The sequence below is a fragment of the Pantherophis guttatus genome, chromosome 9 (genome assembly GCF_059756535.1).
Source record: "Pantherophis guttatus breed Tessera chromosome 9, ASM5975653v1, whole genome shotgun sequence".
Taxonomy (NCBI): domain Eukaryota; kingdom Metazoa; phylum Chordata; class Lepidosauria; order Squamata; family Colubridae; genus Pantherophis; species Pantherophis guttatus.
In genome coordinates this window covers 741578-769311 of record NC_142071.1, presented here as the reverse complement: position 1 = coordinate 769311, position 27734 = coordinate 741578, and the positions used below count along the sequence as shown (strand labels likewise).

General features: G+C 46.6%; 2 protein-coding genes across 2 annotated transcripts; both read left to right on the top strand.

Annotated features, from left to right (window-relative positions):
- The first annotated feature begins 425 nt into the window (after nucleotides 1-425).
- STAMBP (STAM binding protein) lies at nucleotides 426-11307 on the top strand. The gene is made up of 10 exons (XM_034430715.2): nucleotides 426-553; nucleotides 2856-3069; nucleotides 3911-3986; nucleotides 4097-4192; nucleotides 5029-5392; nucleotides 6592-6716; nucleotides 7540-7677; nucleotides 8261-8373; nucleotides 9695-9794; nucleotides 10759-11307. The coding sequence occupies exons 2-10, from the start codon at nucleotides 2867-2869 to the stop codon at nucleotides 10813-10815; spliced, it is 1272 nt and encodes a 423-aa protein (XP_034286606.2). The 5' UTR covers nucleotides 426-553; nucleotides 2856-2866; the 3' UTR covers nucleotides 10816-11307.
- LOC117673363 (actin, gamma-enteric smooth muscle) lies at nucleotides 11035-27649 on the top strand. The gene is made up of 11 exons (XM_087875752.1): nucleotides 11035-11562; nucleotides 13310-13515; nucleotides 16553-16664; nucleotides 20089-20242; nucleotides 21792-21920; nucleotides 22524-22634; nucleotides 23260-23344; nucleotides 24132-24293; nucleotides 24665-24856; nucleotides 25274-25455; nucleotides 27384-27649. The coding sequence occupies exons 4-11, from the start codon at nucleotides 20117-20119 to the stop codon at nucleotides 27525-27527; spliced, it is 1131 nt and encodes a 376-aa protein (XP_087731878.1). The 5' UTR covers nucleotides 11035-11562; nucleotides 13310-13515; nucleotides 16553-16664; nucleotides 20089-20116; the 3' UTR covers nucleotides 27528-27649.
- The last annotated feature ends 85 nt before the right edge of the window (nucleotides 27650-27734 follow it).

The window sequence follows — 27734 nt, the reverse complement described above, 5'->3', positions numbered from 1 at the left end:
CCGCTTTAAGACTTGTGGACTTCAACTCCCAGAATTCTCCAGCCAGCAAAGCTGGCTGGAGAATTCTGGGAATTGAAGTCCACAAGTCTTGAAGACCTCTGCTGTAGAGATTCTCAGCCATCCAATCCAGGTCGTGGTTGTCCCAAAGGTGCTTTTCTGGGTTTTTTTTTTTTCTTTTGAAGACGTTTCGCTTCTCATCCCAGAAGCTTCTTCGGTTCTATCTGGATGATGAGAATTGTGTTCGCTTTCCCACGAAGCCTCCTCGGAAAGAAGGAAGGACGTCATCCCGCTTTGGTTGGGGCTTTTCCGAAAAAGCTCCGGCCAAACCCGCCCGCGAAACGCCTCCTCCGCCCGGAGCCTCCTCCGCCCGGGAGCACGGCCAACCCTCCGGCAGGCACAAACTTCCGCCTCCACTTTTCTTAACCGGAACCGGAAGTTCCTCGGCTCGACTTCCGGTCTCCCCTCCCTCATCTCGGTGTCCTAGAGAAGCCGGAAGCTACTCCTGAACGGTTCGGTTGTTGCGGCCCGTTGCCGCCCGGGAACCCCTCTGCAGGTCAGTAGGGGGCGGGAAGCCAGGGTGGCCTTTCGCCTTTCCTCCCGCCGCCCCAGGACAGCAGGCGGGCGGGGCTGGCCCGAGAGGTCTGTAGGGCAGGGGAAGGGGGCGGGCGGATTGCTTCCTGGGGAGGAAGAGAACAGAATAGCAAAGGGTCCTTAGAGGTCATCTAGTCCAGCCCCTGCTCAGGCAGGAGACCCTTCTTCAGACAAGTGACTGTCCAGCCCAAGGGTGGGCAACTGTGGCCCTTTTACAACCTGTTGGACTTCAACTCCCAGAATTCCTGAGACAGCCAAGCTGGCTCAGGAATTCTGGGAGTTGAAGTCCACAGGTCGTAAAGGGGCCATATTTGCCCACCCCTGGTCCAGCCTCTTCTTTGGAAAGAAAAAAAAACACTCCAGTGATGGAGCCCCCACCCCTTCTGGAGGCAAGCTGTTCCACTGGCTAATTCAGTGTTTCTCAACCTTGGTACCTTGAAGATGGGTGGACTTCAACTCCCAGAATCCCCCAGCCAGCAGCGCTGGCTGGGGGATTCTGGGAGTTGAAGTCCACCCATCTTCAAGGTACCAAGGTTGAGAAACACTGGGCTAATTGTTCCCTTTGAGAGCTATCTGCAACGAAATTTCCTTTTAATAAATGCTGATTAATGTACATTCAAAGTGACAATAAAGTTATTTTATTTTCTAATCTATTTTCTAATCTATTCTCACTGTTAGGAAGTTTCTCCTCAATTCCAGGTTGCTTCTCTGCTTGATTAGTTTCCATCCATTGTTTCTTGTTCTTGCCTTCTGGTGCTTTTGGAAAGGAAATTGATCCCCATCTTCTCTGTGGCAGCCCCTCAAATACTGGAATTCTGCTATCATGCCACCCCTGGTCCTCCTGCAACCATTCTTGAGGGGATTTTCCTTACGGGGAGGCCAAATGGGATGCAGCTCCTTCCTGCCTGAATTCTTCCAAAACTGACCAGAAAACGTTCAGCTTGCAATATAAATCATGGTTTACTCAATTAACCCCATTTGGGGAACCACACATTTTGGGCTGGATTCACACCAAAGCCAGACTTCACACGCGTGCCTTTTGCAAACCCACCTCGAACGTGGTATCTTTACTTACAAAGTTGTGGATGCTCCATCCATCACTATAGGTTTTCAAGAAGAGACTGGACGGCCCTTGGTCCAGAATGGTAGGGTCTCCTGCTTCAGCTGGGGGTTCAGCTAGAAGACCTGTAAGTATCAGGTTTTGATGTCGTGTCAAATAAAATAAATTGCATTTCCAAACAGATAGTCTTTGAAGAAATCTTTCATTTTATTAAGCATGACAACCTGTCCCCGATCGTGGCGTAGCCAACTCTGACTTCCTGACCCCAAACCTTCCCTTTCCGTTCCCCAATTCTCTGCGTCTCATTGGCCTTCTTCCAAATCACTCTCCCCATATCTACTACTTAAGCTCCCAGGAATGTCTCCCCTCCCATCTCATCTCCTAGGGGATATTATCTTCAAGGAAAATAAGTAGGTAAAATGTCAAGCATCCTCTTGCCAGCTGCCCCCTCTTCTCCTTCTTATGTCAGCACTAGAGTAAATGCAGGTTGAAGTGCTGACAAGTTTCCTTCTAACTCTGTTATTCTGTGTTCTTTAATCAGAGCCGGCATGAAATGGGCAAGGTGAAGGCGGCCTTTTCCCCACAATTTCCTAAACGGGATGATTTTCTTTAGCCCTCCTTGAGGTCTAAAACATGAAGTATAAAAGTACAAAGTATAACGCCCTATGTTCTGTTCACCAGTCCTTGAAACAAAATTCTTTGTGAAAGTGGTAAATTTGGCAACTAAACAATTAACAATTTAGTCACCCTGGAATGGTGGAACATCAGTAGGAGCAGATCTCATGAATAATAGGATTGCCCACCTCTATAGTTTGTCGATTATTTATTTATCAAATTTATACACTGACCAACTCACTAAGTGAGCGAATCTGGTTAGGTGATGAAGGATGTGCTTTGCATCAGTGGGCTGAAAGAGCATGTTTCAACTAAAGTTTTTCTATTGAAATTGCATTAAATAAGACTATATAGGTTGCCTTTGTCTGCTTTCGGAGATAAGGCTGACAGGGAAAAATATTCTTTAACATCATGTGTGTTGAAACAAAACTAAAGCTAGAACTTCAAGCTCCTTTGGATTCAGATACAAATTTTCCTCATTCATTTGTTATTCAAGATTATACTTATATATCTAAAAAAGCTGGAATATATGGAGTAAATAACTTTGATATAAATGATATCATTCAGATTGTATCAATTCTTCTTGCAGATTAAACCTATATGCCTGACCATGCGGATATCAGCCTTCCCCCAGAAGACCGGGTCAGAGGTCTTATTCATATGGGGAGTAGTGTGGAGGTGAATGAAGATGTTCCACCAAGAAGATACTACCGTTCAGGTGTTGAAATCATCCGGATGGCAACTATTTATTCTGAAGAAGGCAACATTGAACGTGCCTTTATATTGTACAACAAATACATTACGTAAGAAATAAGCATTGCTCAATAATAAGCCTCTATTCTGACAAAACAATGGAATATCTTTATGTTGCAAATCAGCTAGACATCCTGGAATTCGTAACAGATGTGACTAAACTTGTTTATCTATTGCCTGAGTTTGTCAGCTTTTGCATTATCTAATTAAAACATATAGGGACCAAAATTACAATTTCTCCAAAGTGTTTTTTTCTCAGTTGAGTTTTAACTTTGATGAATAATTGCCCCATCCCTGATTTAGGAAATTAATAAAACGGTAATAGTCATACTTGAGCAAGGCCACCAACTCCTTGGCAGCACTCACCAAGGAAGAATATTTCAAATAAATGGTAAAATACCAAAACTTTCCACAATTTTCCCCAACAGTAATTTTTTTCCAGATTAGCCATTAACTTCTTTTAATCTTGTTGCTTTTTTAATTTTTATGATGTCATTGGAAGGTACAAGTAAAAATCTTCCTTATTCATCAAATTTTATTTATGCAATCTTGAGAAAAATACTTATGCAGATTATTTTGCTTGTTCTGTCGATCCTTATATGTGAATGTCCTAATGGAAAATTGTCTTACAGAACTCAGTGTAGCCTGATATTAAGAAATGAGTGGAATAAAGAGCTAAAGGTTCTTGTATTGTCTAAACAGTGGGCGAGAGGGTCTTAGCTTTTATAGCAAGAGTGTCAGTAGTCCTCAAAGTATATAAATTAATGTGTGTGTGTGTGTGTGTCTGTATAATTGCATTAAACAAATTGCTATAGAATTGCAATTTTGTTATAATGACATTTTTGTTGTATTTCTTTCAATTTTGTTAAATAACTTTTTAATGTGTTCCAGGCTTTTCTTAGAGAAACTCCCCAAACATCGTGAATATAAAACTGCAATCATTCCAGAGAAGAGAGACACAGTGAAAGTAAGTGATAAAAATATTGTTCTTGTAAGAGTGTCCCCTAAGGTGCACTGTTTAGCTTTAGTTCTAGTTCCAAATGTCTAATTTTGCACTATTTTTTTTTCTTAACTCAGAAACTAAAAGAGGTTGCATTTCCTAAAGCAGAGGAATTGAAAAAGGAGCTTTTAGCAAAATACAACAAGGAATATGCAGAATACAATATACAGAAGGTGAGTAACAGGATGTTGTGGAGCTCTCTTGCCTAGGCTGCTGGAATGCTTGGCCTCTAATCTGGCTGAGCCAGAAGCAAACAAGTTGGCTGTCATGCTTGCAATGCTGACCTGGATTGATTCTCCTTAATTTTTGGGAATAATTATATTTGCTGAAGCTCTGAGGAAGCCCAGTCGGTATCTTTGGAGATGCTGGGAGAATCCACAGTCAAGAGACAAAATAAGCTGCATCAAGATAAAAAGTGGGTAGGGCCTTAACAAAAACGAAAAATGATTTAATTTAAAGGTAATGACAATGGCATATATCTAATGTGAATATTGTTTAGTATAAATAACAACAGTTTGTTAATTTCGTCTGGGTTCTGAATCTAAGAAGAGTTGGGCCTGAATAATACTTGAATAAGAAAGAGAGAAATGGGGGAAATTGTTGAATACATTGCTGAAGTCATGACAAACTATGTCCACTACATTTCCATGATGGCTTAAACCAGCCACTTTATCAGAAAAAGGAGGTCAGGTTGGCCTGGCATAATTGTTTCTTGATAAACCCCTGTTACTGTCCATTTAGTCCCAGCACCAGTTCTATCTCTCCTCCCTCCCTGCTGTTCTACTTATCACTTTTAGCTCCTCTTCCAGCTTTATGAGCCAATCGCCTAATGAGTTGAGTTAGCCTGCTCTAACTAGTGGATCGAATTCTCCCAAAGAGGAGCTCTGCTCCTCAGTCCTTGCTCAGTTTTCAGCCCAAGTTTTGCTGCTAGGGAAGGAGATGCCCAAAGAGTGTTGCTCCCGCTGTCATTTCCCACGTGACCTGCTGACTCTTTTCTTCACCATTGCAGAAGAAGCAGGAGGAGGCGCTTGCTCGCACCTTGGCCCTACAGCAACAGCTGGAGGAGGAGAGGCAGAGAGTGGCCCGCATGAAGCAGCAGCAGGCTGAACAGGAGCAGTTCAATGCCTTTGAAGACATGATCAGGCGCCAGGAGCTTGAGAAGGAGCGCCTGAGAGTGGTGCAGCAATTTGGGACAGCAACTCTAGGCCCCTCGGAGGATCCCTTAATACCTGGCGTGCTCAAGCCCCCCACCGACCCCCAAACTCTGATGTCTGGCGGTCAACCTTTGAGCCCCGCTGGAGGAAGTGGACTGCCAAGGCCACCCGTAGTGGACAGGTCGCTAAAACCTGGCACTTTGGGGAACTCAGAAAACAGTATGTTTTGGAATGAATTTGGTACACCTTCTAGGGAATGCAATGATATCCTTGTCAGAATTGCCCAAAATAATCCCCTCTCCCTCCACAATCCAATCCCTTCGTTGCAGACGAGGGAATGCTTAAGATGCCAAAAACCGATCTATTTAATATACTAATTTTAATGAGCTGGAAGGTTCTTAGCAGAATATCTGGATTGCTTGGCATTTCTTTTGCCATCTGAAATCTGTTGTTTTCCAAAACGTAAATCCTCCCAAAGTCAAATCTGCTTGAAACGTTCTTCTAGGTGCTTCTCTTTGCCTCCCATGACAGCCTCCCACCGGCCTCAGAGCTAGCTAGGATTGTGCTGCTATCCCAGAGTAGGTTCTTGCCATCTGCCTTCTAAGCAAGGAGGCCTGGAAACAAGCACTGGGGTCAGAGGGAGCTCTTTGAGCCTCCAGGTGAGGGCCCATCCTGTTTCCCACCCTGCTCCATCTTCTGAGAAATGAAGGTAGGTGAGGGTTAGGCTACCTGGCCTTGGAGAGAGTTTTTCCTCAAGGCTTGGCCAGATGACAGCCTTCAGCTGCTCCCGTCTAACCAAATGGAGGGTCCTGGCAATGAAACTGGCCCCCGCCCTCATTCGTGTCACTGAAAGGTTTTTAGATTTCCCCCCAAAATGTTCTAAGTTATAGATGGTGCTGCTGCAGTGATCTGTTTTTGTAACAGATTAGCAATATTGACTTTTATTGAAAGTTTTTAAAACTTTCAAAGAGAAACGTCTTCAAAGAAAAACAAGGATGTCCAGTTGCCTCCTGAAAACGCACCTTTGGGACAACCAGGACCTGGAGGACTGAGAATCTCCATCGACATTAAAAAAAAAAAAAACAATGCAAAGGCTGGAATAGCACAAAACCACTTTGGGAAAAGATTTCCACCATTGCTATAGGTTAGCTGATTATTCTCACTATTTTTGGCAGGAGTTTGCTCTGCTTAAAATAATGCTTGGCCCTCTGAAAGCATAAATATCAAGTCTGCATTTTTCTGTGCCCTGTTTTGCAAATATCAAGTGAGGCTGCTAGACTAGGCCTTTTGGGTTGTAGGCAGAGCTTGTGAGGAATAAAATTTGTCTCTTACCTGCCAAATCAGCAAGTTGGGGCTGGCTGACTGGCTAGGCTGGGATTCAGCCTATGACGCCCTGTGACTTTGCTCTTTCCTTCCAGGCACAGTTACGGATGGTCTTCGCCATATCATTGTCCCCAAGAATCTGTGCCATAAATTTCTGCAGTTGGCAGATGCAAATACAGCCAGAGGTGTGGAGACATGTGGGATCCTTTGTGGGAAGCTGGTAAGATGATGGCATAAGTCCTTAAGGCTGTGTGAAGTCTCCCAAACTGGTAGCTTGGTCATTTGGAAATATCCTAAATAGGAATACAGGTCTCACCGTTCATCTTTGAAGGAAGTTTGCAAGTATACGAGACAGAAGCAGGCCCGAGTATTCAGGCTATAACGCCATCTTTTGGTCCTGTTATTTTTAGAAACTGTTGCCTTTCATAATGGGTTTTTGTAATTTAAGTATGGTTACACGCTATTATTCAGGAATTCCTAATTTTTTTTTTTTAAACCCAGAGTGAGTTGCAAATGGTAAGGAATTTGCCCTATAAGTTCAGGGAAAGCAGATGCCAGTTCTGGTCAGCAAGATACAAAAAAGAGGCTGAGACTCTAGAAAGAACGCGGAGAAGAGCAACAAAGATAATAGAGATCCAACCGACAATTAAGGAGAAATTTCCTAACAGTTGGAACAATTAATCAGTGAAACAGTTTAGGAGGAGTTATGGGTGCTCCATCACTGGAGGTTTTTAAGAAGAGACTCTGGACAGCCATTTGTCCAGAAATGCTCACATAAATGGAGCTTCATGCACACGCGAGTGCCCGCCCCGCGCATAAATGGAGCCACACACATAAGTGCATGCACCTGCTGCTCACAGGGAACCATTTCCTCTCCCTCTCCCCCACTGCTCCGCAAAGCCAGAAAGGTTGGGGACCAATTTTTTTAGAGGATGCCATATGCCCATGCCTGCCTGCCTGCCTGCCAACCATTTACCTGAAAAAGCTACTTGCTGATTCCCCCCCCCCTTTTAACATTTGGCCTGGTTTCTCTCCCCCATCAGATGAGGAATGAATTCACAATAACCCACGTCATCGTTCCCAAGCAGCATGGAGGCCCTGACTATTGCAACACGGAGAGTGAGGAGGAGCTCTTCCTAATCCAGGATCAGAACAGCCTGATCACCTTGGGATGGATCCATGTAAGCCTCCTTTGCCCGAGCCCTTCCAGGGGGTGCAGAGCCTGTTCCTGGACACTTCCTCAGGGTTTCTGTGCTGGCCCCAAGGGCTTCTCTCTCCAGCCGGATTGCCTCTGGGTCTTCCAGTGGAGGCCATTTGCATGGACTTCTAGAAAGATGAACAAGGAAATGCGAACTTTTGCAAACTATAAGAGGACTACTGAGTGGGGGGGAACTCCTGTGAATCTTGCACCTTCTCCCCACTCAGTAGTCCTCTTATGGGAACTTTGATAATAGCTTGCAAAAGTTCACATTTCCTTGTTTATCTTTCTAGAAGTTCATATTTTCCACAATTTGGATTTTTTTCCCTCATTATATACGAAAGGTACCTGTAAACAAGAATGACCAGGTGTCTCAAAATTGTACACAAAAGTATATTTTTGAGAACAAGAACCAGCAATATATTAAGGAACACTGCGTAAAAAAATGGTTATCTCCAGAAAGTACAGAAGGAAATTTTTTGTTTGGCCTTTTAAAAAACAGAATGGAAAAAGGCCCTGATTCTAGCTTCATTTAAACATTTGCCCTGTTTTTTCCTTCCTTTTAGACTCATCCTACTCAAACGGCTTTCCTTTCCAGTGTGGATCTGCACACCCATTGCTCCTATCAAATGATGTTGCCAGAGTCTATAGCTATAGTTTGTTCACCGAAGTATCAAGAGTAAGTAACTGGACCGTGCGTATCCCAATCTGGTTGTGAGATTGAGTCAGATCACAGGGTTGCATTTGACACCCAAAACCCCTCACATCCTGGACACCAACGGTTTCAACTCTTCCCCTTGGGATGGCGCTACAGGGCACTGCATGGCAAAACAACCAGACACAGGGACGGTTTTTCCCCTCACGCCATCAATCTGCCAAACACCTAATTCTCTCAGTGCTGTCCTAATGCCTGCATGTATTTCCCCATATAGTATGCAGTATTATCTATCACTTAACCTTCTTCCTATCTTCTTTACTCCCCCACCCCCACCTCCTTATTGGGATGATTGATGATGATGATTCTGTTGCTTTGCATGTATACTGAGAGCTACTGCACCGAAACAGATTCCTTCTGTATCTAATCACACTTGACCAATAAAACCTATTCTATTCTATTCTCTCTTTTTTTTTTTTTGAAAAACCTTTATTAATACTTAAAATCCAAAAATACAAGTTAAAATACCTCTATTATTTTAAATTTTGTATTGTATGTATTTTAATCTGGCTGTGCACCGCCCTGAGTCCTTCGGGAGAAGGGCGGTATACAAATTTAAATATAATAATAATAATAATAATAATAATAATAATAATAATAATAATAATAATAATAATATAACAAAAATACATCTCTAATAATTATACAATTCAACGTCTTTCTGACAGTACTTAATTCTTGACTTTCTTCATCTATTCCCACAAATTCCTACTTAATCGACATATTTAATCACATTTTATATCTTATTTGTGCAGAAATGGACAAACTTACTTTAGAATTAAACAATAAGGAAGACTCGGAATATTACTTAACTTGGGATAATTGGTATCAATGGATAGAAATTAAAAATAAGGAATGTATAGAACAAAATAAGCTATTCTATTCTATTCTATTTTATTCATATTGCTTTAAGGGGCAAGCACCACATTTCAGACGCACTCTGTGCCTCCCTGAATAACTAATGAAGTTGGGGAAGATTGTGATTCAGAAGCTCAATTTAAGAAGCTGATGAATGAGGCTAGTTTGTTCAAATCCTGTGGAAATTCCACTTCTGTTCCAGTCTACCTGCTGGGGGAAACAGCCAAAAATTGAGAAGGTTGGGAGCCCAGAAGGGCAAAGCATAAAGAATGATCCATATTGTAGATAAGTAGGGTTGTGGTTTTGTAGGTGGAAAGGAATTGTTCAGTTTTGGACAGGTTTCTTCTTCTGAACTGAATGCTATTCTTGGCCCCAAGGCCATTTGCAGTATTTGCATCTGATTTTGTCCACAATTACTGTTGTCTAGGACTGGATTCTTTAAACTGACAGACCACGGGTTGGAGGAGATCTCTTCGTGCAGACAAAAAGGATTCCACCCCCACTGCAAAGACCCTCCTCTCTTCACTGTAAGTACCGGAGAGAAGCAGGGGTCTCCCGGTGGCAGCTGCTTCCCAAGCCTCCCTCTGAAAACCCAGGGAAGCTCTTTCCCCAGTCCTGCCTTAATGGCTGCCCTTCTTCTGGCGTTTGGGAGGACGGTTATTTTCTTAGTTGTACGATTGGATTCTTTTTACTATATGTCGTTCAGTGTTGACATGGACTTGGACAACCTGACATGTTTCAAAATCAATAAAGCAGTGGGATATTAATAGCAAAATACTCTCTGCCTCTTCCTGTCAGAAAACAACCTGTCTCCATCTTTTCCCGCCTCCTGTCTAAATTTTCTACCTCCAAAGCTTCCTAAAAATCTGTCAAACAGCCGTAGATTTGACTCCAAATCAAAGTGCTTTTAGGAAGTGTTTTTCCCGTGGCAATAAGAAACTAGCTCTGATATATCATCAAATAAACATCTCAGATTATTTAATCTGGAGCTAAACTGGGCCAACAGGACATAAATTTCAATCGCCAGGCATCCTCTTCCCTTGATTTTGACATTTGTTCTCATGGTTTCATGTTTGATTTTCAATGCCCCCCCACTTCCAGCCTCGGGAGCCAGTCAGAAAGGTGCCATGGTTGGTGGTATCAAAAGCTGCCAAGAGGCTAAGAACCCCTTTCCATTCCCACCGGAAGAAAACGGCCCCTGTTTTTCTTATCCCCCGGCCTGAATAGACACCAAAAGGGATCCAGACAATCTGCTGCTTCCAGGGTTCTCTGGAGCTGCTGCATAACCATCTTCTCAACAACTTTCTCTAGGAAGGAAAGGTTGAAAATTGGACAAAAAGTGCCCAGAAAGTTAGGCCTAAGGCAGGCTTCTAGGGAGAGGGCGAAGGCGAGACGGCCGTGTCTCCAAGGGAGGGTTCCTCCGTTCCAGAGAAGGCCCTTCCCGTTTCTCTTGGGTTCCAGACTCTCGTGATTTTCTTTCCTCTCTTTCAGACTTGCACCCATGTGACCGTCATGGAAGAAGAAGTGACAGTGCTGGACCTTCGATAAGGCTGCCTTTGTACCTCTTACCAGCTACTCCCGTCCTCCTTAAAGCTAATTTATGGTTGCTTCTCTCACTTTCTGTCCAGAGTCTTACCTGTAACAGAGCAAAGGAATTTTGCCTTCTCTTTGATCACATATGAATAATAATTTGGGGCATCGCTGAGAAACAGTAAAGCAAAATTATAAACTAAAATTAACCCTAATACCCTTGATACGGCTAGTCTTGGCTGCTGACTGAGGTTTTTGAACAAACCAGGCTCCAGAACACACACAGAGGCACAAACGAACAGGAACCATTCTTGGAAGTCTTCGGCTGGACTCGGAGGACATCCATCCTCCTCTGTATTAAGCTCTTCTCAACTCTTGCACGTTCTTGGAAGACATCAGTCCTATCAGTGGTTTGGAATTCTCACGCTCGACACTGCTGTGCCAAAATTTTGACTTTAGTGAGCAGTAATAAAGCAGGTTTTGTGTCGAAGGAAGCACCCACAAAGAAAATCAGGCTATTGTCTGTTGGTCTTAGATTGCTCTTCCCTAGATCAGTGGTCCCCAACCTTTCCGGTTTTGTGGATGAGCCATGGGGTGGGAGAGGAAATGGTTCCGTGCGAGTGGCAGACAGACACGCTGTGTGCGCTCACTTGCTGCAGCCTGGGGATTAGGGACCCCTGCCCTGGATAATGGCACTTGGTTCCAATGGAAGAATTCATGTGTTTAAGAAGAGAGAATCTCAAAGAAGTTTCTCGAAATAACTAGGTAGTTGTTTGTTTTTTGTTACCAATGTCTCCCTTTTTGGAAATCTGCATTTTACCAAAACATATCAATCTAAGCTTAATGTTTCTACAGCTGTGCTTTTAAAGCCTGTGAAGGACTAAACTATCCCATAAAGCCCATGTGCAGAAAAGGATGTGATATCAAAATGCTCTCTAAGAAATCATCTCCATTCAGGTGACTTTTAGGTGCCTTTTCCGTGCTATAAATCGAAAGAGAAGGATGAGATCAATTAAGAGCAAATCTCCCAATTTAGCCACCTGGCCATGTCCTCAAGTTACTCTAAATGTGCTGCTCTAGGATTTATATCTAACTATCAAGAATGATGATGTGCTGGTGTTTTATCAGCACTATATCAACCAACACAATTTAAAAGTTAGGGCTGAGCGATTGAGCCCAATTCCTGCTGTGGACCTAGAGATGCTTAGCTGCACAACAGCCAAGTGGAAGATGCAAAATTTGTATTCAATCCCAATAAATTCCCCTCGTGCTGCTGCTGTGATCCTCTCCTACCCCAAAGTGCAACAAGCACCCAAAATATGCACATAATCGTTTTTTTAATAGCAGCTGACGCCAAATGAGATCCTAATTCCTGATTCTCTCCAGTGGCTTCATTCATTCATAATTGGGTATATTTCTGTGGAGAGAGACAGGAAAATGCCTAGCATTTCTGCACAAATGCATTCACTGCAAAACAGGCCAATTGTAGCTTGATGGACTTAACTTTTGCAGTTATTTTGCAGATTTGCTTCTGCTGACAAATTTCTGATATCCTTGTTTATAAGGGTAAGAGCCAGTTTTGGTTTCCTGGACAGAACTTTACTGTTGACCAAAGAGTGTCTAGTCCAGGTTTTTACTTGTTTGAGTAAAACAAGTAACAAGTATCCCTTGTTTCTTGGGATACTCTGGAAATGTTAGTCCTGTTGCTTCTAAGTAGAGGGATTTCAGTTTCTGATATATGTGTGTTCTTTGTTAGAACCACCCCCCCTTCAAATGAACTCTCTGCCACTTTGCTGCTTTTAAGATCTCCCCAGATTTAAGTGAAAAGCAGGACCCCCGTGGGAATTTATTTCACTGCTCCCACTGCCCGTTCCCTCCCAGACTCATTCCATCCGCCTCCATCCCCTTCTATGGAAACTTTCTGTCTCTCCATTCCTGGGGGCAAGTTCATTGGGTGTCCGTGTGCCACCTTCCTGGGGCAGCCTCGGCTGACGGCAGCATCCAGAGACGGCCGTGCTTCCCACGGCTCTCTTCCCCAATTCGGCTTTCTGGCCGGAGCGTGTTGGAACTTCCACGGTTCATCTGTCATCTTGTGTAGACTGAGCACATCGGCTGACAGTGGGGGTGGGGATGGGTCAAAGCGCATTGTTTGCAAAGGGAAGTGAAAGTGGGGTTGAATGAAATGACCTATTTTTAAGGGGCCACATTTTTTCCCCCCTGCAAGTGTCTTTTGGGGTTGAAGTCAGGGATCTGGAGGTGAATTTTGCTGCCTGTCGAACGTAATGCCGAGCCCCTCTCCTTGAATTTGGGGGCAGATGGAAAGCTCTGGGAAGGAGCTGCAAGCCGCCTCCTGGCATCCTCTGCGCCTAGCTAGCCTCCCTCTTCCCTGACACCCCCTCCGAGGAGCCTCTGCCGGGCTCTGAGGCACATTCATTTCCCTTAAAAAGGCAAAGGGGAGTTTCTCCGCATCTGGTTGGATCTTTGAAGGCTCTTCGTTCTTCTTGTGTTGCAGATTCTTTTCATCGCAGCTGGCAGGAAATAGGCCGTGCCACCCGGGGCAGCCGAAGGAGCCTCCCGGGGACTCTGAGGGCCAGCCAGGTTGCTGTCCCTGCAGGCAGAGAGGAGGCTGAGGATGCATGGCCCATTCAGGTGGATTAAAGAAGTGGGGGAGGGCAGGGCCCCGAAATGGATCCTGCCAGAGAGATTCCACGTGTAAAGGTGCGGCTGAGAACTGGATTTGCACTCGGAAGGGGAGGAGGCATTTCAACGGGACATTTCATGCTTACCATTGTCTGCTAATATTCAGAGTGAACTGAAAGTTAATTAACCAGAAACATTGGAAAGTTTCCTAGCAATGGACCAAGGAGCAGAGAGAAGTGGCCCAAGCCTGCAGCAGGGAGCAGCCGTCCTCGGCTAAAGAGCACCTGGGGTGAACGGACACGTGTTGCCAAGGCAGGCAGGACAGGAATGGTGGTGTGCCGTTTGCTATCCCCCCCTTCTCCCACCCCCCCGTCCTTTAGGGAGAAAGGACCATGCCCATGTCAGGCATACACATGTCTCGGGCCCTCCTCATGCATTGTTTATTGAATTTCCCATCCGTCCGTGAATGTGAACATCAGCTTCTGTTGTACCAGAAATGGCTTCTCCTTTCCCTAATAGCAGGGCTGCTTTAATGGTGGCCCCCAGTTGGGGTTCACTCCCTTGTTGGGGTAAATCCTTCCAGACTGACCTGTGCTGCCTTCTCCCTTTCCCTATGATGAGTGGTCAGCTGATGGCCAGATCCCCACACCATTCAGCTGCAGTTGGGTGACAAAGGCTCTTCAAAGCTTTGATGCTTTCAAGGTAGAAACCTCCGAAACGGAAGGGAGCCTTCCGTGAAATACAGCTATTTCCCAGGCTTAAACTCCTTCAGAATAGCATTTTTATAGTCCATCAGAACAAAGTTTTCATTCAACATGTAGCAAAATATAAATTACTTGACAATATCAGTCTCAATAGCCAACGTGCTTCTATTAGGCTGAATTACATATAAAATATGGTGTTAAAACAGCCGTAACAGAAAATATAGATGAACTGAAAAAAATCAATTTACACCCAACGTCTTTTAAATAAAATCGGTGAGCTGGAAAAAATGCTACCTCCATCTTGGGGAGGGGGGTTGGGGAGGGTCACCATAAACCAGTATTTTTCAGCTTTAGGAACTTGAAGTTGTGTGGCCTTCGGTTCACAGAATTCCCCAGCATGTTGGCTGGAGAATTCTTGGAGGGAAGTCCACATTTCTTGTGGCAAAAGTTGAGAAACACAACCGTAGATTAATACGGCTCTCTTCCTTCTTTCAGCGTCTGCGGTATTCCCCAGAGTAATTCTCTTGTCTCACTTGCTGGTCAGCTTCTACATGAAACTGCAGAGTGTGGAAGTAGATCAGAAAGCCAGTGGCCAGCTCCATTCTTCTCTGCCTCTTAGGTCTCGGATGCTCCCTTCTCCGCTTCAACTTCCCTTTGAAAGTAGAAGAGGTGTAACACTGGTAGAGGCCAGTCGACTGGGTCCATCATCCTGTGCCCACCAAGAAAGGAAAGTTAGGGTGCCAGAGAAGGGTCATTCAGTCTTGGATCCCCCTCCTCTGTTCTCCCCCTGAGGCAGATCCAGACGTGATGCCGGAGCCTTTCGTGATCCACAGCCTTCTCCCATGTCCTGCTACCCAGTGGCTGGGCTTCCTTTTCTTGAGATCTGCCCCTCAGCCTGCTGGATTTCACCCTGAGATCAAGGCCCAAACAGTTTGGCATTCAAATCTCATGCCTCATGCTTGGAATTTGGGGTTAGAGACAAGTTACTTTGAGCAGTTTGAATTCTGCACCTGGCTGTCCGAGGCTGACTGGGAAGCTAGCTAAGGTCAGGTCTCTGGAGTCCTTGGATGGGAGGCCACCAAGGAATCCCAGGGTATAACCTAGGCAGAAAAGTTAAAAGATGGAAGAAAGTATGAGCGAAGACCTCACATTGGCTGTCAAATAAGGACACCAGCTGCAAAGGAAAGAAAAAAGGGAAGCCATGTGGTGTGGCATGGTTAGAGAGAGGCCACCTGAAAAGGAGAAGGGCACAAAGCACAATGTCTTGAGTGGCCAAGAGGAATTCTGCCCAAGGGGGCTTTGTAGGGGCCAGCAATGGGAAAGGACGGGTGGAGCTGGGTTCAAGGAGCCTCTTTACATCCTGCAAAATAGATGTTTTCTGAGAACAGCCACGATATACCCCAAACCGTCATTGTGCCCAGATTAGTTGCCATTTTGTTAGGTTAAGTCTACCACAAATTGTGGTAGATTTGTGTTTATTGCAGCTCAGGTGCCGGCTCTGCCGGGCTCAAACCTAGCAAAAAAAAACCAAGGCAAAAGACTTGTAGAAACGAAGCAGTGAAATTTCTCAATGGCAGGAAAGGCAGAGATCTGACCTCCAGGTCCCCATCCACCCTCAGTCTGCCCAAATGGATGGGGCCCTCTGGCTTTCATGCTCATCCCATGGCTCTCCAGAAGGCACCTGCGGAAGGACAGCCCCCCAGAATCTTCTCAGCAGCTTTGCCTTGAAGGATTTGCCTTCAGGAACCTTCCCTTTCTGGGAGGCCTCCTCACCACATTGCCTGGTGCTGCTATTTCCTCCCTCCCTCCCTCTCCTTCCTTCCTTCCTTCCTTCCTTCCTTCCTTCCTTCCTTCCTTCCTTCCTCCCTCTGTCCCTCCCTCCCTCCCCTTTCTTCCTTTCCTTCCTTCCCTCCCTCCCCTTTCTTCCTTCCCTCTCCTTTCTTCCTTCCCTCCCCTTTCTTCCTTTCCTTCCTTCCTCCCTCTCTCTCTCCCTCCCTCTCCCCCTCCCTCCTCCTCCCTTCCCTCCCTCCCCTTTCTTCCTTCCTTCTTCCTTCTCCTTCCTTCCTCCCTCCCTCTCCTTCCTTCCCTTCTTCCTTCCTTCCCTCCCTCCCTCCCTCCCCTTTCTTCCTTTTCTCCCTCCCTCCCTGCCTTCTTCCTTCCTTCCTTCCTTCCCTCCCTCCCTCCTTCCCTCCTTCCCCAACTGCAGCTTATAAGGAGTTTCCCCTCACTTGTTTATTAAAAGTGTAGCAAAGAAGGAGCGAATTCACAACTGAGGCATTGCTTTCCAACTTTTTTTTTGCTGCACACATTTTTCTTCCAATTCACCGGGCTCCGTTCTGCCACCAGCCAAGGTCAATATACTGAAATAAAGCACCTTATATGGCTAACATGCTACTCATTGGCCTTTTTAGGGTCTTGATTGGGGGAAGATCCGCCTCTGGGCTTTTATAATCTCACTGGTATTTATACGGGAGGCATCCCCACAGCAAAGTCCCTGAGGAGAGGAGTTTCCTTCTGCACTCGGTGAGTAAGGTGAACAGATTCTGCTCGGGGGGTGGGGTGGGGGCTTTTTCCAGAGCTGAGGAGGATCCGAGGGATCCCTCAAAGGGCTGCATCTTAGAATTGTGGAAGTGGAAGTTGGATCCCACCTGGATTGAGAAACAGCAGGCAGGTCTCTGGTGTTTTAGATCCTCTCAAGGTCCCAGGGAATCTTTGCAAAGTCCCCCAAACCCTTTTGAGTTATTGACAAGGATGGTTTAAAATCTTTTGGCAGGTCTCAGCAGCTGCAGGAGGGGTGAGGAGGCACCCTGAGCAGCTCCTGTCCTGGGTTGCAGAAGGAGGGAAGGGGGGGGATCTCTTGGGGGCTCAGGAGAAGGTGGAACCTCGCAGTTTGGAAAGAAACTTTGGGGGGGAAATTGTGCAGCATTTGGATAGCTATTTCTGGATATATCATATAATTCAAGACAGGCAGGTCATCTGTTCTTCTGTTCCTACTACCTCCCCAAGATTTTTGATTCCATTAATACATTTGTTTTTTTGTTTTTTTACTGCCACTGAAATAAGTATCAGTTCCTAGGATCTGAGCGTTTGTGCTTTCAGAAAGTTGCAAAAGCAAGATGTTGTGCCTGAATCTGAAGGGAAAGTAGAAGGAGGGGCTGTTTTTAAAAAGGCAGAACTGGAAAGATTATTTCCATTTTTGGGAAAAGCCTTGGTGGGCCGCCTGTTTCTCTTTACTCTCGCCCAGCCTGGAGCTGTCCTTCATAACCGTTTTGCAGTTCATGCGTTGAGCTGTTGGGATGGAGGTTGTGGCCATCGACTGACTCTAGGGAAGAATCAGGTCACACATTGCCATGCAGTTGTGCTAAAAAAAGATGGATTGTTTAAATTCATCATAAAACAGCATCATCTGGGAGAGGAAATTAGGCATGGCATCCCCCAAATCAGGGGTCCCCAACCCCCAGGCCACAGCCTGATACTGGGCCGTGGCCTGTTCGGAACTGGGCCACGCAAGCAGGCCCAGGTGAGCAGGTATGTGCAGCTCCATGTACACGAGCAGCGGGCACTCAGGCACTCATGCAAAGCCTGCAACTCACACAGAACCATTTCCTGTGCCCCCACCCCACACCCCCCCACCCCACTGCAAAGCCAGAAAGGTTGGGGATCCCTGCCCCAAAGCTTCATGAATGTTTCTGCTCCTTCCAGGTTTTCATTCAAGTACTTTAGGAATTTTACTTTTAGAGAAGCAAATGTTGGTGACTCATTTCATCTGGGAACATCATCCATCCTTCCTTCCTCTTTCTGTAGTTGCTTAGCTTTAAGAGACGTGTGGTCTGGGAGACCTTCATTAAATCCTACCTTATCCAAACATGCAATTAAGCCCTGAAGCGAGGAGAGAAGCACAGTCTGAACTCAGATTGAGCAAAGACCGGGACTCTTCTGGTCTATAAAAGGTCTGAGATTGTTTGGCTCTGTTGCCTCTTGGGATATCATGGTTACCCTTAATAGCTAAAGATATAAAGCTGAAAGAAAATTTAATTCAAATACAGCAGTTATTTTTAGCTAGTTGGCAATTGGAGGAGGGGAAACAGTTGATGGTACAAAATATTAATTTGATATTACTCAATAGTCTTTAGAGGTAAAGATGAAGTGTCCTTTGGTCATTGAACTGCTCGGAGTCACAGAAGGCATGTAGAAATATCCAAGTGTCGCCTGGGAATTGCTACTCAAAAATTCCCTGGATGTGAAGGGATGGAAGAGAGAGTCCATCTGTCTGGGCCATTTAAGTCCAGCAGAGAGGCTGGTTCTTCTGCGTGTAGAAACTACCTATTGTTCATTGGTAGCCCTCGTCTTCATGCTTTAAAAGAATAGGATAGGGATGGGATGGGATGGGATGGAATAGGAATAGGATCCTTTATTGGCCAAGTGTGATTGGACACACAGAAGCTTTCTTCTGTGTACATACAAACCACAAACATATAGCATACATTCAAACATAAGCTCTCAATGTACATACAAGCAACAAAGTGATAAATCATAAATCATAGAAACAACAAAGTATTGAATCACAAGATACCAATAGGAATGATGAGAAGGATAACAGCAATGCAGCTCTACTAGACGAGTAAATATCCTTAGGAATAAGACAGTTATTCCTAGGTGTTTAGCAGAATAATGGCGCCGAGGGAAAAACTGTCTCTGTATCTAATTGTTTGGCATTCGATGCCCCATAGAAGTGTCCTGAGGGGGAGAGTTGAAACAGTTTATGTCCAGGATGTGAGGGGGGGGGGTTTCTGCAGATATTTTCACACCCCCTTTCTGGTTTGTGCAGCATACAGATCCTCCGTGGAAGGTAGGCTGGTTGCAACTGTTTTTTCTGCAGTCCTAACAATCTGTACCTCTCCCGTTTGGTTGCTGTACCAAACTGGACAGTTATAGAAGTAGAAATGACAGACTCAATAATTCCTCTGTGGAACTGTATCAGCAGCTCCTTGATATAATAAGCAGATTTATTTATTTTTTATTTATTAGATTCCCCCCCCCCCCAGTTTTTGTACAAGAGCTCAATAGCAGCCTAGTGCCTTCTAATCCAATTCTTTCAACAAGAACCCTATGAGGTACTATAAGTTGGGCTAGCTAGGTTAGTTCAAAGAGCCATCCAGTGGTAGCAAAAGCTTCTTGCTTTCCATTTTATCCTACTGACTTTTCCTTGGAACTTTTTCATGCAATGAAATATGCTCTCCTTCTATCGGAGGCATTTGGTCTCAGCTGGGCAAGGAACAGCAGCCGGAGGGCTCCTCAGCCCAGGCGATCCCCATTGGCTTGTCTTCGTGCAGCCATCCTGAGTTCATTTGGTACAAAATTCCCTTGTCCCCATTCATCCCTAATTCTGCTCCCTTGGGATACAGCTTCCTTGGGTGCACCGATAGGGATGAGCTGCAGCTGTCAATCGAGGCTTCTGATTTGCCTCTTGAAAAGCTGAAATCCAGTGAGGGAGAGCTGCTAAGATGTCAGGATGATGATTTTGTAGGCGTCAATAAGTGCAGCACACATATATCTTTTTGGGCCTTTGGGGCCTAAATAAAAATGATTGATTGATTGATTGATTGACGTATAAAGTGGTTCCAGTTCCAGTTAGTTTGTCAAGCAAGATTCTCCTTAAAGAATCCAAGAAATTGCATTTGGTGGTGTGGCAACAAAACATTTGCAAGAGTTCCTGAAGATGCTCCCACTGGCATCTTCGGAGGCCCATGTAGAGAGAAATGCCTGTTGCCAGATTCCTTCAGCAATAGTTTCCCCAGAAGTGCTTTCTTCCCCTTCTGACTTGGCTCCGGGGCTGGCTGGGGTCCCTGCCCTGCTGTCGCTGCTTGCCTGCCCACCCTGGTCCTTCCAAGCGAAGAACTCCTAACCACCAGCTTCCCAGCACAGCCAAACTCTTCCGTCCTTCCAGGTCCCCTGCACTGCCTTTTGTCAAAGCCATGTGTGAAGAGGAGACAACGGCCTTGGTTTGCGATAATGGCTCTGGGCTCTGCAAGGCTGGCTTTGCTGGGGATGACGCACCTCGCGCCGTCTTCCCCTCCATCGTGGGACGTCCACGACACCAGGTTGGTATCTCAAGCTTTTTTTTTGAGGGGGGGGGAGAGTGAAGAGGTGCAAAATCCTGGCTAATGGACCCAGAGCCTCAAGAAGGGCAGCTCCTGCTGGAAGCAACCTCAGGATCTGCCTCTGACACCAGCTGTGTTCAGAGAAAGAGGAGATGAAAAGCTAGTCATTACAATCTGAAAGGAGAATGCTTCATGCAGGGGTGGGGTTCAAAAATTTTAGCAAGGGGTCTCTCCCCGGTTGTTGGGTGGGCGTGGCCATGGTGGGCGTGGCCTAGTCAGCCTCCTGCACCACGGCCCTCCCTGGGCTCCGGAGGCTTTTCTTGAGCCTCCAGGAGGGGAAAACAGCCTTCCCAGGCTCTGGAGGCTGGAAACAAGCCCATTTCCGGGCTTCCCAAACTTCCGGTAGGTCTGTTTTTCGCCCTCCCCAAGCCTCTGTGTGTGCCCTGCACTTACCTGCATCTAAAACGGGCCATGTGGTGACTCCTGGGAGGGGAGGGGCGGGGTGGGTGGGGCCAGCCAGGAGTGGGATTTGGGGGTTCTCCGAACTGCACAGAATCTTAGCTAGAGGTTCTCCCGAACCCCTGCGAACCCCCAGCAGCCCACCCCTGGCTTCATGTAAGAACAAACAAGACAATGTACCTTAAATGCTGGTAATGGAAAAGCCATACCTCTGGTGCCTTTGGGTGTGTGAAACTTGCAATCATCCTCAAAATACAACATGTCAAATATCCGAAGAAAATTCAGTCTTGAGTTTTTTTTTCAGTCGCAGAACTTTTAGCATTTACTATAGGGATGAGATCAGCTCCCTAGAAAGGGACAGTCTGTTTGGCTCCAGCCTCATCCGGGATGTAAGTCTGATCCTGAAGAAAGCAGGCGGACGAGTGGTTTACAGAAGGATTCAGACAGGATTAGGGCTAATCTTCTGGGGGTTCAGCTGCCAGGAAGCTGCCAGGGCCAAGAAGGCCCTTCTTAGTGAGACGCAGTGTCTGGGCCTGCACTGATGGTCCTCCTCCTGTCCAGCCAAGAGTGGCCATGCAGGAGGTGAATCGGTACTATGAGAGGCTGGTCAAGTGCAGGGGTGGGTTCTAAATTTTTTTACTACTGGTTCTGTGGGCGTGGCTTATTTTGTGGGTGTGGCTTGGTTCGGTGAGGTCATATCGTTACCGCTACCAGCTCGGCCGAACCGGACCGAACCGGGAGGAACCCACCACTGGTCAAGTGGCTTCCTGGGTTGGCTGGGACACAGGGAGAAGCCAGGAGGGCAGCCGCTCTCGGGCCCAAATGGCTCTCTCCCTGGACAGGTGTTATTGACCCATAGGAAGAAAGAAGGGGTCCCAATCCTGCCCAGCTCAGCTACGATGGCTCTCTAATCCTTGTGTGTGAGAAGGTGGAGCTGCTCTTTTAATGTTGGACAGCCCTTGGCCACTCTTCTAAGCCAAGGAGTTGAGTCTGGCCCGGCTGGAGAAATTAAACATTTTTCAACGCTTGTAGTAGGGTCTGCTTCTGTTGCCTGCTTGCCCTCACCCATTCCCTGGCCTTTGCTTTCTAGGGCGTGATGGTGGGGATGGGCCAGAAGGACAGCTACGTGGGGGACGAGGCCCAGAGCAAGAGAGGAATCCTGACCCTGAAGTACCCCATTGAACATGGCATCATCACCAACTGGGACGACATGGAGAAGGTGGGCTTTGCACCTGACCTTCAGGACTTTCAGCAGAAGCCCAGACTGGAAGCTGCTGGAGAAACTCCGCCACCCTTCCTTAGGCCTCGATTGGCTTGTCTGGTGGAATTTAAGCAGCTGGTTCAAACCACGGGCTCCCAGCTTCCAAGTAAATAAAATTTCAGCTGGAGACAGACGTGCATTTAATTGAATTCCCCCAGGAAAAAAAAAAACCCTTCTGGGATGCATGTTAAAGTATGAATCTTTTATATCTGGTACACAAAGGACAACAATTCCTTATAAAATGTCATCACTACCACTTCCCACTTAAATCTTTTAGGGTTTTATTTTCTGTTTGTGCTTCAAGCCGGTCGGGCAGCCCCAGTCTGCCTGATCCAGCCACGCAGTGAGCTGGTCGGGTGGTCCCAATCCCTTGGCTGCTGGGAAGGGGAAGCCCACCCCCCAACGGGCGATGGGAGAGGAGCACCAGCTGAATATGCATGCCCATGGGGAGGGGGGGTCAGCTGTGGTGGGGGGTTCAGGGATGAAGTGGGTGTAATAAGGTAGCTGGGTTCAATTGTTGTAGACCTCCTCCTGCTGCAATGCTGCCTTTTTTTTCTCCAGATCTGGCACCATTCCTTCTACAATGAATTGCGCGTGGCCCCAGAAGAGCACCCCACGTTGCTCACAGAAGCACCCCTGAACCCCAAGGCAAACCGGGAGAAGATGACCCAGGTAAACCCTCCTCTGTTCCAAGGCTGCTGTGAGGAAGAGCAGAGACGGGGGAGGAAGCAACCGCAGCCAGTTCTGGAGAACCGGTAGCGGAAATTTTGAGTAGTTCGGAGAACCGGTAGTAAAAATTCTGACTGGCCCACCCCCATCTATTCTCTGCCTCCCGAGTCCCAGCTGATCGGGAGGAAATGGGGATTTTGCAATAATCTTCCCCTGGAGTGGGGAGGGAATGGAGATTTTACAGTATCCTTCCCCTGCCACGCCCACCAAGCCATGCCACGCCCACCAAGCCACACCCACAGAACTGGAAGTAAAAAATTTTGAATCCCACCACTGACAAACACACACACACACCAGCTGGAGCACTGGACAGTGTGGCCTGTGCAAAGAAGGATTTGGGAGATCCAGAAAGCAGGCAGGTCAGGAGCTTCCTAGGCAAAGCCAGATGGGGAGATCTCCCCTTGGACAGATCCTCTTCCTTTCCACAGAGGCCCCTGTTCTTGGACTCATGGGAGGTGCCCCTTGGGGTTTCCACAACAGTTCCCAAGTATTATTGAGCAAACCCTTTTTCTGGGAGCTGATGCTCCAGTCTTGGTCCTGTTCCTGATTTTCGTTTTTCCACCCCCAGATCATGTTTGAGACTTTCAATGTCCCAGCCATGTACGTTGCCATCCAGGCAGTCTTGTCTCTTTACGCATCTGGCCGAACCACTGGTGAGTGCTTCAGTCTTCAGTTTCACAAATTTGCATTTGGGTGATTTTGTACATACATACATACATGCATACATAACGTTTAATTCATCACTGTTCTACACCACCCATCTCATCTAAATCACTCTACACTTAGCGCAGCAACTACCACTCAAATCCGGAAATAAGCCTTAACAGCACTATTGAGAGGGGCAACAAAGCCGTTTAAAGCAGCTGCGTTTCTTCCTGGGGCTGCCAGAACCTGGAAAAGGCTTGCTTAGAAGGGCTCCCTGGGCATCTTTCCCCAGCTGCCTCCTTCTCCTGAGGGTTCTTGGAAAATTCCAATGTAACTTCTGGCCAGGCTCATTTAATCTCTTGGTGGGATTCTTTAGGTGAAGCCATAGCAGATGGGCATTATATCACTTTATAAGCTTGTGCTGGAGATCAATACATACTGGGCAGAGTCTGGGTGGCCCTAAGGGTAGGTCTCCAGCTATCCTGGGCCCCTGTGAATGCTCCAAGGCAGGGGTCTCCAAGCTTGGCCACTTTACGCCTGGCGGACTTCAACTCCCAGAATTCCTCAGCCAGCTGGCTGGGGAATTTTGGGAGTTGAAGTCCGCCAGGCGTAAAGTGGCCAAGGCTGGAGACCCCTGCTCCAAGGGACTTCAGGCTAGGGAAGGGAGGCTGTGACAGCAGCCTTAAGCCACACGCACAAATGGGCAACTCTCTGGAGGTTTTACACACCCTGCTTTTGCTAGGAGGTGGGGGGAAAAGAAAAAAACCCATTTCCCCCTTTTTTTTCCATTTCAAGGTATCGTCCTGGACTCTGGTGATGGTGTCACTCACAACGTGCCCATTTACGAAGGTTATGCTCTGCCTCATGCAATTATGCGCCTGGATCTGGCTGGCCGGGACCTTACGGACTACCTCATGAAAATCCTCACAGAGAGAGGCTACTCTTTCGTCACCACCGGTAAGGTGGAATTGGGCCTCTCGGGCTCTGCAGTGCTGGGGGGGCGGACTATATTAGCATTTCTTTCTCTGCCAAGGAACAGAAGGACTCTTCTTTTAGGGAACCGTCCAAACTCTTCTTAAAAGCCTCCAGTGATGAAGCAGCCACAACTTCTGGTGGCAAGCTGTTCCACTGGTTAATGGTCCTCACTGTTAGGAAGTTTCTCCTTAATTCCAGGTTGCTTCTCTCTCTGGTTAGTTTCCCACCATTGCTTCTTGTCCTGCCCTCCGGTGCTTTGGAGGTGTGGATTAGTGCAGGACAGAGGAGCCTATGCCTGTTCCTACACGCCTGACACCTTCCTGCTCAGTGCCCTGGCCTTAAATCTTCCACAGCTGAAAGAGAAATTGTGCGGGACATCAAGGAGAAGCTGTGCTACGTCGCCCTGGATTTTGAGAATGAGATGGCAACGGCAGCTTCCTCGTCATCCCTGGAGAAAAGCTACGAGCTGCCTGATGGACAGGTCATCACCATCGGCAATGAGCGCTTCCGTTGCCCCGAAACCCTCTTCCAGCCCTCGTTCATTGGTGAGTCTTGGCATCATGGACAAAGGACGAAGGGAAAGCCATGAGCTCCTTTGCAATGAAACTGTAGGGAAGCCTAAAGTCACAGTTTCAGTGAAGCTAGCAATTCCACGCCAGCTAGCAATAAAACAAATCGCTTTGGTTTTTCTGTTGTGCACCGTGGTCAAAAAAGTCAACATGGCAGCCACGATGGTGCAATCAAAGCTCAGCTTCTTTTTATATGTGTTGCATAGGCCCTTGCCCATCAGCACCTGAACGCTAGTGCTGGAAACGGGAGGGGGCCAAGTAGTAGTATTTGGGGTAGTGACGGTGATAAACCAAGGTGAACTGGGATGCAAAAATCATCCTTGAAGCTAGAGAGGGAATTCTAGGTCAACTCTGAACCCTCACTGGATCTGTGGTCTTGCACTCTCTCCACAGGCATGGAATCGGCTGGTATCCATGAGACGACCTACAATTCCATCATGAAATGCGACATCGACATCCGCAAGGATCTCTATGCCAACAACGTTCTTTCCGGAGGCACCACCATGTACCCTGGCATTGCAGACAGAATGCAAAAGGAAATCACCGCCTTGGCTCCCAGCACAATGAAGATAAAGGCAAGCCTGTTTACTTTTGGGGTCCCTGATTCCTGCGTTGTGGCCGGCTACTGGGCCACAACGTGGTCTCGTGGGTCCATTCAGAACTGGGCTGTGAGAGCGGTGGGCAAGCACACGCAGCTCCATTTGCACGAGCGGTGGACACTCATGCAGGCCTGGGGAGCTCCATTTGTGTGAGTGGTGAGCACGTCCACCGCTCGCATAGATGGAGCTTCACGCGTGCATGTATTCTTCCCTAGCTACGGACCCTAAGGAACGCAGCACACACAAAGTCTGTACAAACCTTAATGTACTAATTAAAGACTACTAATGAGCTTTCTTAGTAGTTGTTCGAACACAAATACAATAAATCAGTCTTTTCTGAACAAGGACTGTTAATTTAACTTCATTAACAGCCGAGAGGAATTCAAAGAATAATAACTCAGTTCTGAGGCACAGTATTCCAGATAACCATAATCTTACTGTGGTTGGCAGAATGCCCAGAAGCAATTTGCAGGAAAACTGATAAGAGAAAAACAAGAGCCGAAATCAAACGTTTCTGTAATCAAGACTCGAAGGAATGTGAACGAAGCTGTTTCCTGCAAATTGCCTTGTTGTCCTTCCTTAAATAGGCTAAGGGAGTGGCCAATTAGTCCCAAGCTTTACTCTCGAGGAGACCTCCTCCTGAGGAACCACTCCTGCCTTTTGGCAGCTCTGTGCGCCCGTGCATCGAGAAGAGGCTCCTCCTCTTCTTCCTCTTCACTTATGGGAACTTCTGGAGGTTCTGAAGGCCCTGGCTGAATCCCTGCCTCTGGCACCACATCTTCTCCAGCCTCCTCATTGTCCGAACTTGAGTGCCAGCTGCACAGGCTGCTGGCGCAGCACCACACCAGCCTCCTCGCTGTCAGAATCAGCTACTAATTGCACAGGCCGCTGACGGGCCACAACAGCACGTGAGGGTCTGCCGCTTGAGCAAATGGAGCCTGTGCGCAGGAGCGCCCACACCTGCCGCTCACACAGAACCATTTCCTCTCCCCCCGCCCCCCGCCCCCAGTCCACAACACTGGAAAGACTGGAGACCACTGGTTTAGCACGTCAGCAATCTGTAAGGATGGTGCAACCTTAGAGAACAAAAATCAGTCCTGTGCCCTTGGGGTAACCACCAGCAGCTGTGGCAGGAGATAATCCATAAAAACACGGGAGAATTTGATTGGGAGCCTCCCAGCGTTGGTCGCAAGATGGGCAGCTATATAAATGTTTGAAATTAAATAAAAAATGCCTAGTTCCTGTGAACAGATGATTGATCCAACTCTGTTGGATTTAAGATCCATTGATGTGGATTTTAGGATTCTGCACATTTAGGAAAAAATCAAATGCAGCATCCCAAAATATAAACATTGGACAAATGTTGCATAATATACATATACCAATATACATACAGTATACCAAGTATTCTGTTCGGGGGTGGGGAGGAGGTGAGCTTTATAGCTGTTCGAGTTAGAATTGTTTAATCCTACCTCTTTCTTTTATTTTTATTTTTCTGATTATAAAACATTTATGTCAATAATTACCTCTTTCTGATTCCACCGTCAATTGATCAGTAAATGGATCTCCATGTTTTCTAGTCTCAGGGAAGCTCTTTCTCTCTCCTGCTAACATCTGCAACTCAAGCTAGGGTTAAGATGGAAGAGCAGAATGTAGTCCAAAAGCTGTTCTTCCTTCCTTCCTTCCTTCCTTCCTTCCTTCCTTCCTTCCTTCCTTCCTTCCTTCCTTCCTTCCTTCCTTCCTTCCTTCCCTCCCTTCCTCCCTTCCTTCCTTCCTTCCTTTTTTCTTTCTTTCACCCTCTTTCACATGCAGTTTATACCTCTTGTAGGACAGCTGTTCTGGGTTTCTCTATGTCTGAAACGTGAGATTGCTCGCTTGTAACCCTTTTGGAAATCTTTCCCCAGATCATTGCTCCTCCTGAACGCAAATATTCTGTTTGGATTGGAGGCTCCATTCTGGCCTCTCTCTCCACCTTCCAGCAAATGTGGATAAGCAAACCAGAATATGACGAAGCCGGACCTTCAATTGTGCACCGGAAGTGCTTCTGAAGACCCAAACCGGATTATTCTCGAGCCAGAAGTCCCCTCCCTCCCTCCCTCCCTCCCTCCCTTCTTTCTCTGCATTGAGTTCTGAACCTTGCAAGTAGCATTAAACACTGTTTTTCAAGCCATGCGGTCTCTGTATTTTCTCTGCCGTTTTTATTTTAGCTGCTTTCAATAAATACCTTAGTGTTTTATCACATACCGGTAGTCCTC

Excerpts from the sequence above, each read along its gene's own strand:
- STAMBP (XM_034430715.2), top strand. The coding sequence starts at position 2,867 with ATGCCTGACCATGCGGATATCAGCCTTCCCCCAGAAGACCGGGTCAGA. Across the intron at positions 4,193-5,028 it reads CAGAATACAATATACAGAAG|AAGAAGCAGGAGGAGGCGCT; the intron begins GTGAGTAACAGG and ends TCACCATTGCAG. Across the intron at positions 8,374-9,694 it reads TGTTCACCGAAGTATCAAGA|GACTGGATTCTTTAAACTGA; the intron begins GTAAGTAACTGG and ends ACTGTTGTCTAG.
- LOC117673363 (XM_087875752.1), top strand. The coding sequence starts at position 20,117 with ATGTGTGAAGAGGAGACAACGGCCTTGGTTTGCGATAATGGCTCTGGG. Across the intron at positions 22,635-23,259 it reads ACCGGGAGAAGATGACCCAG|ATCATGTTTGAGACTTTCAA; the intron begins GTAAACCCTCCT and ends TTCCACCCCCAG. Across the intron at positions 24,294-24,664 it reads CTACTCTTTCGTCACCACCG|CTGAAAGAGAAATTGTGCGG; the intron begins GTAAGGTGGAAT and ends AATCTTCCACAG.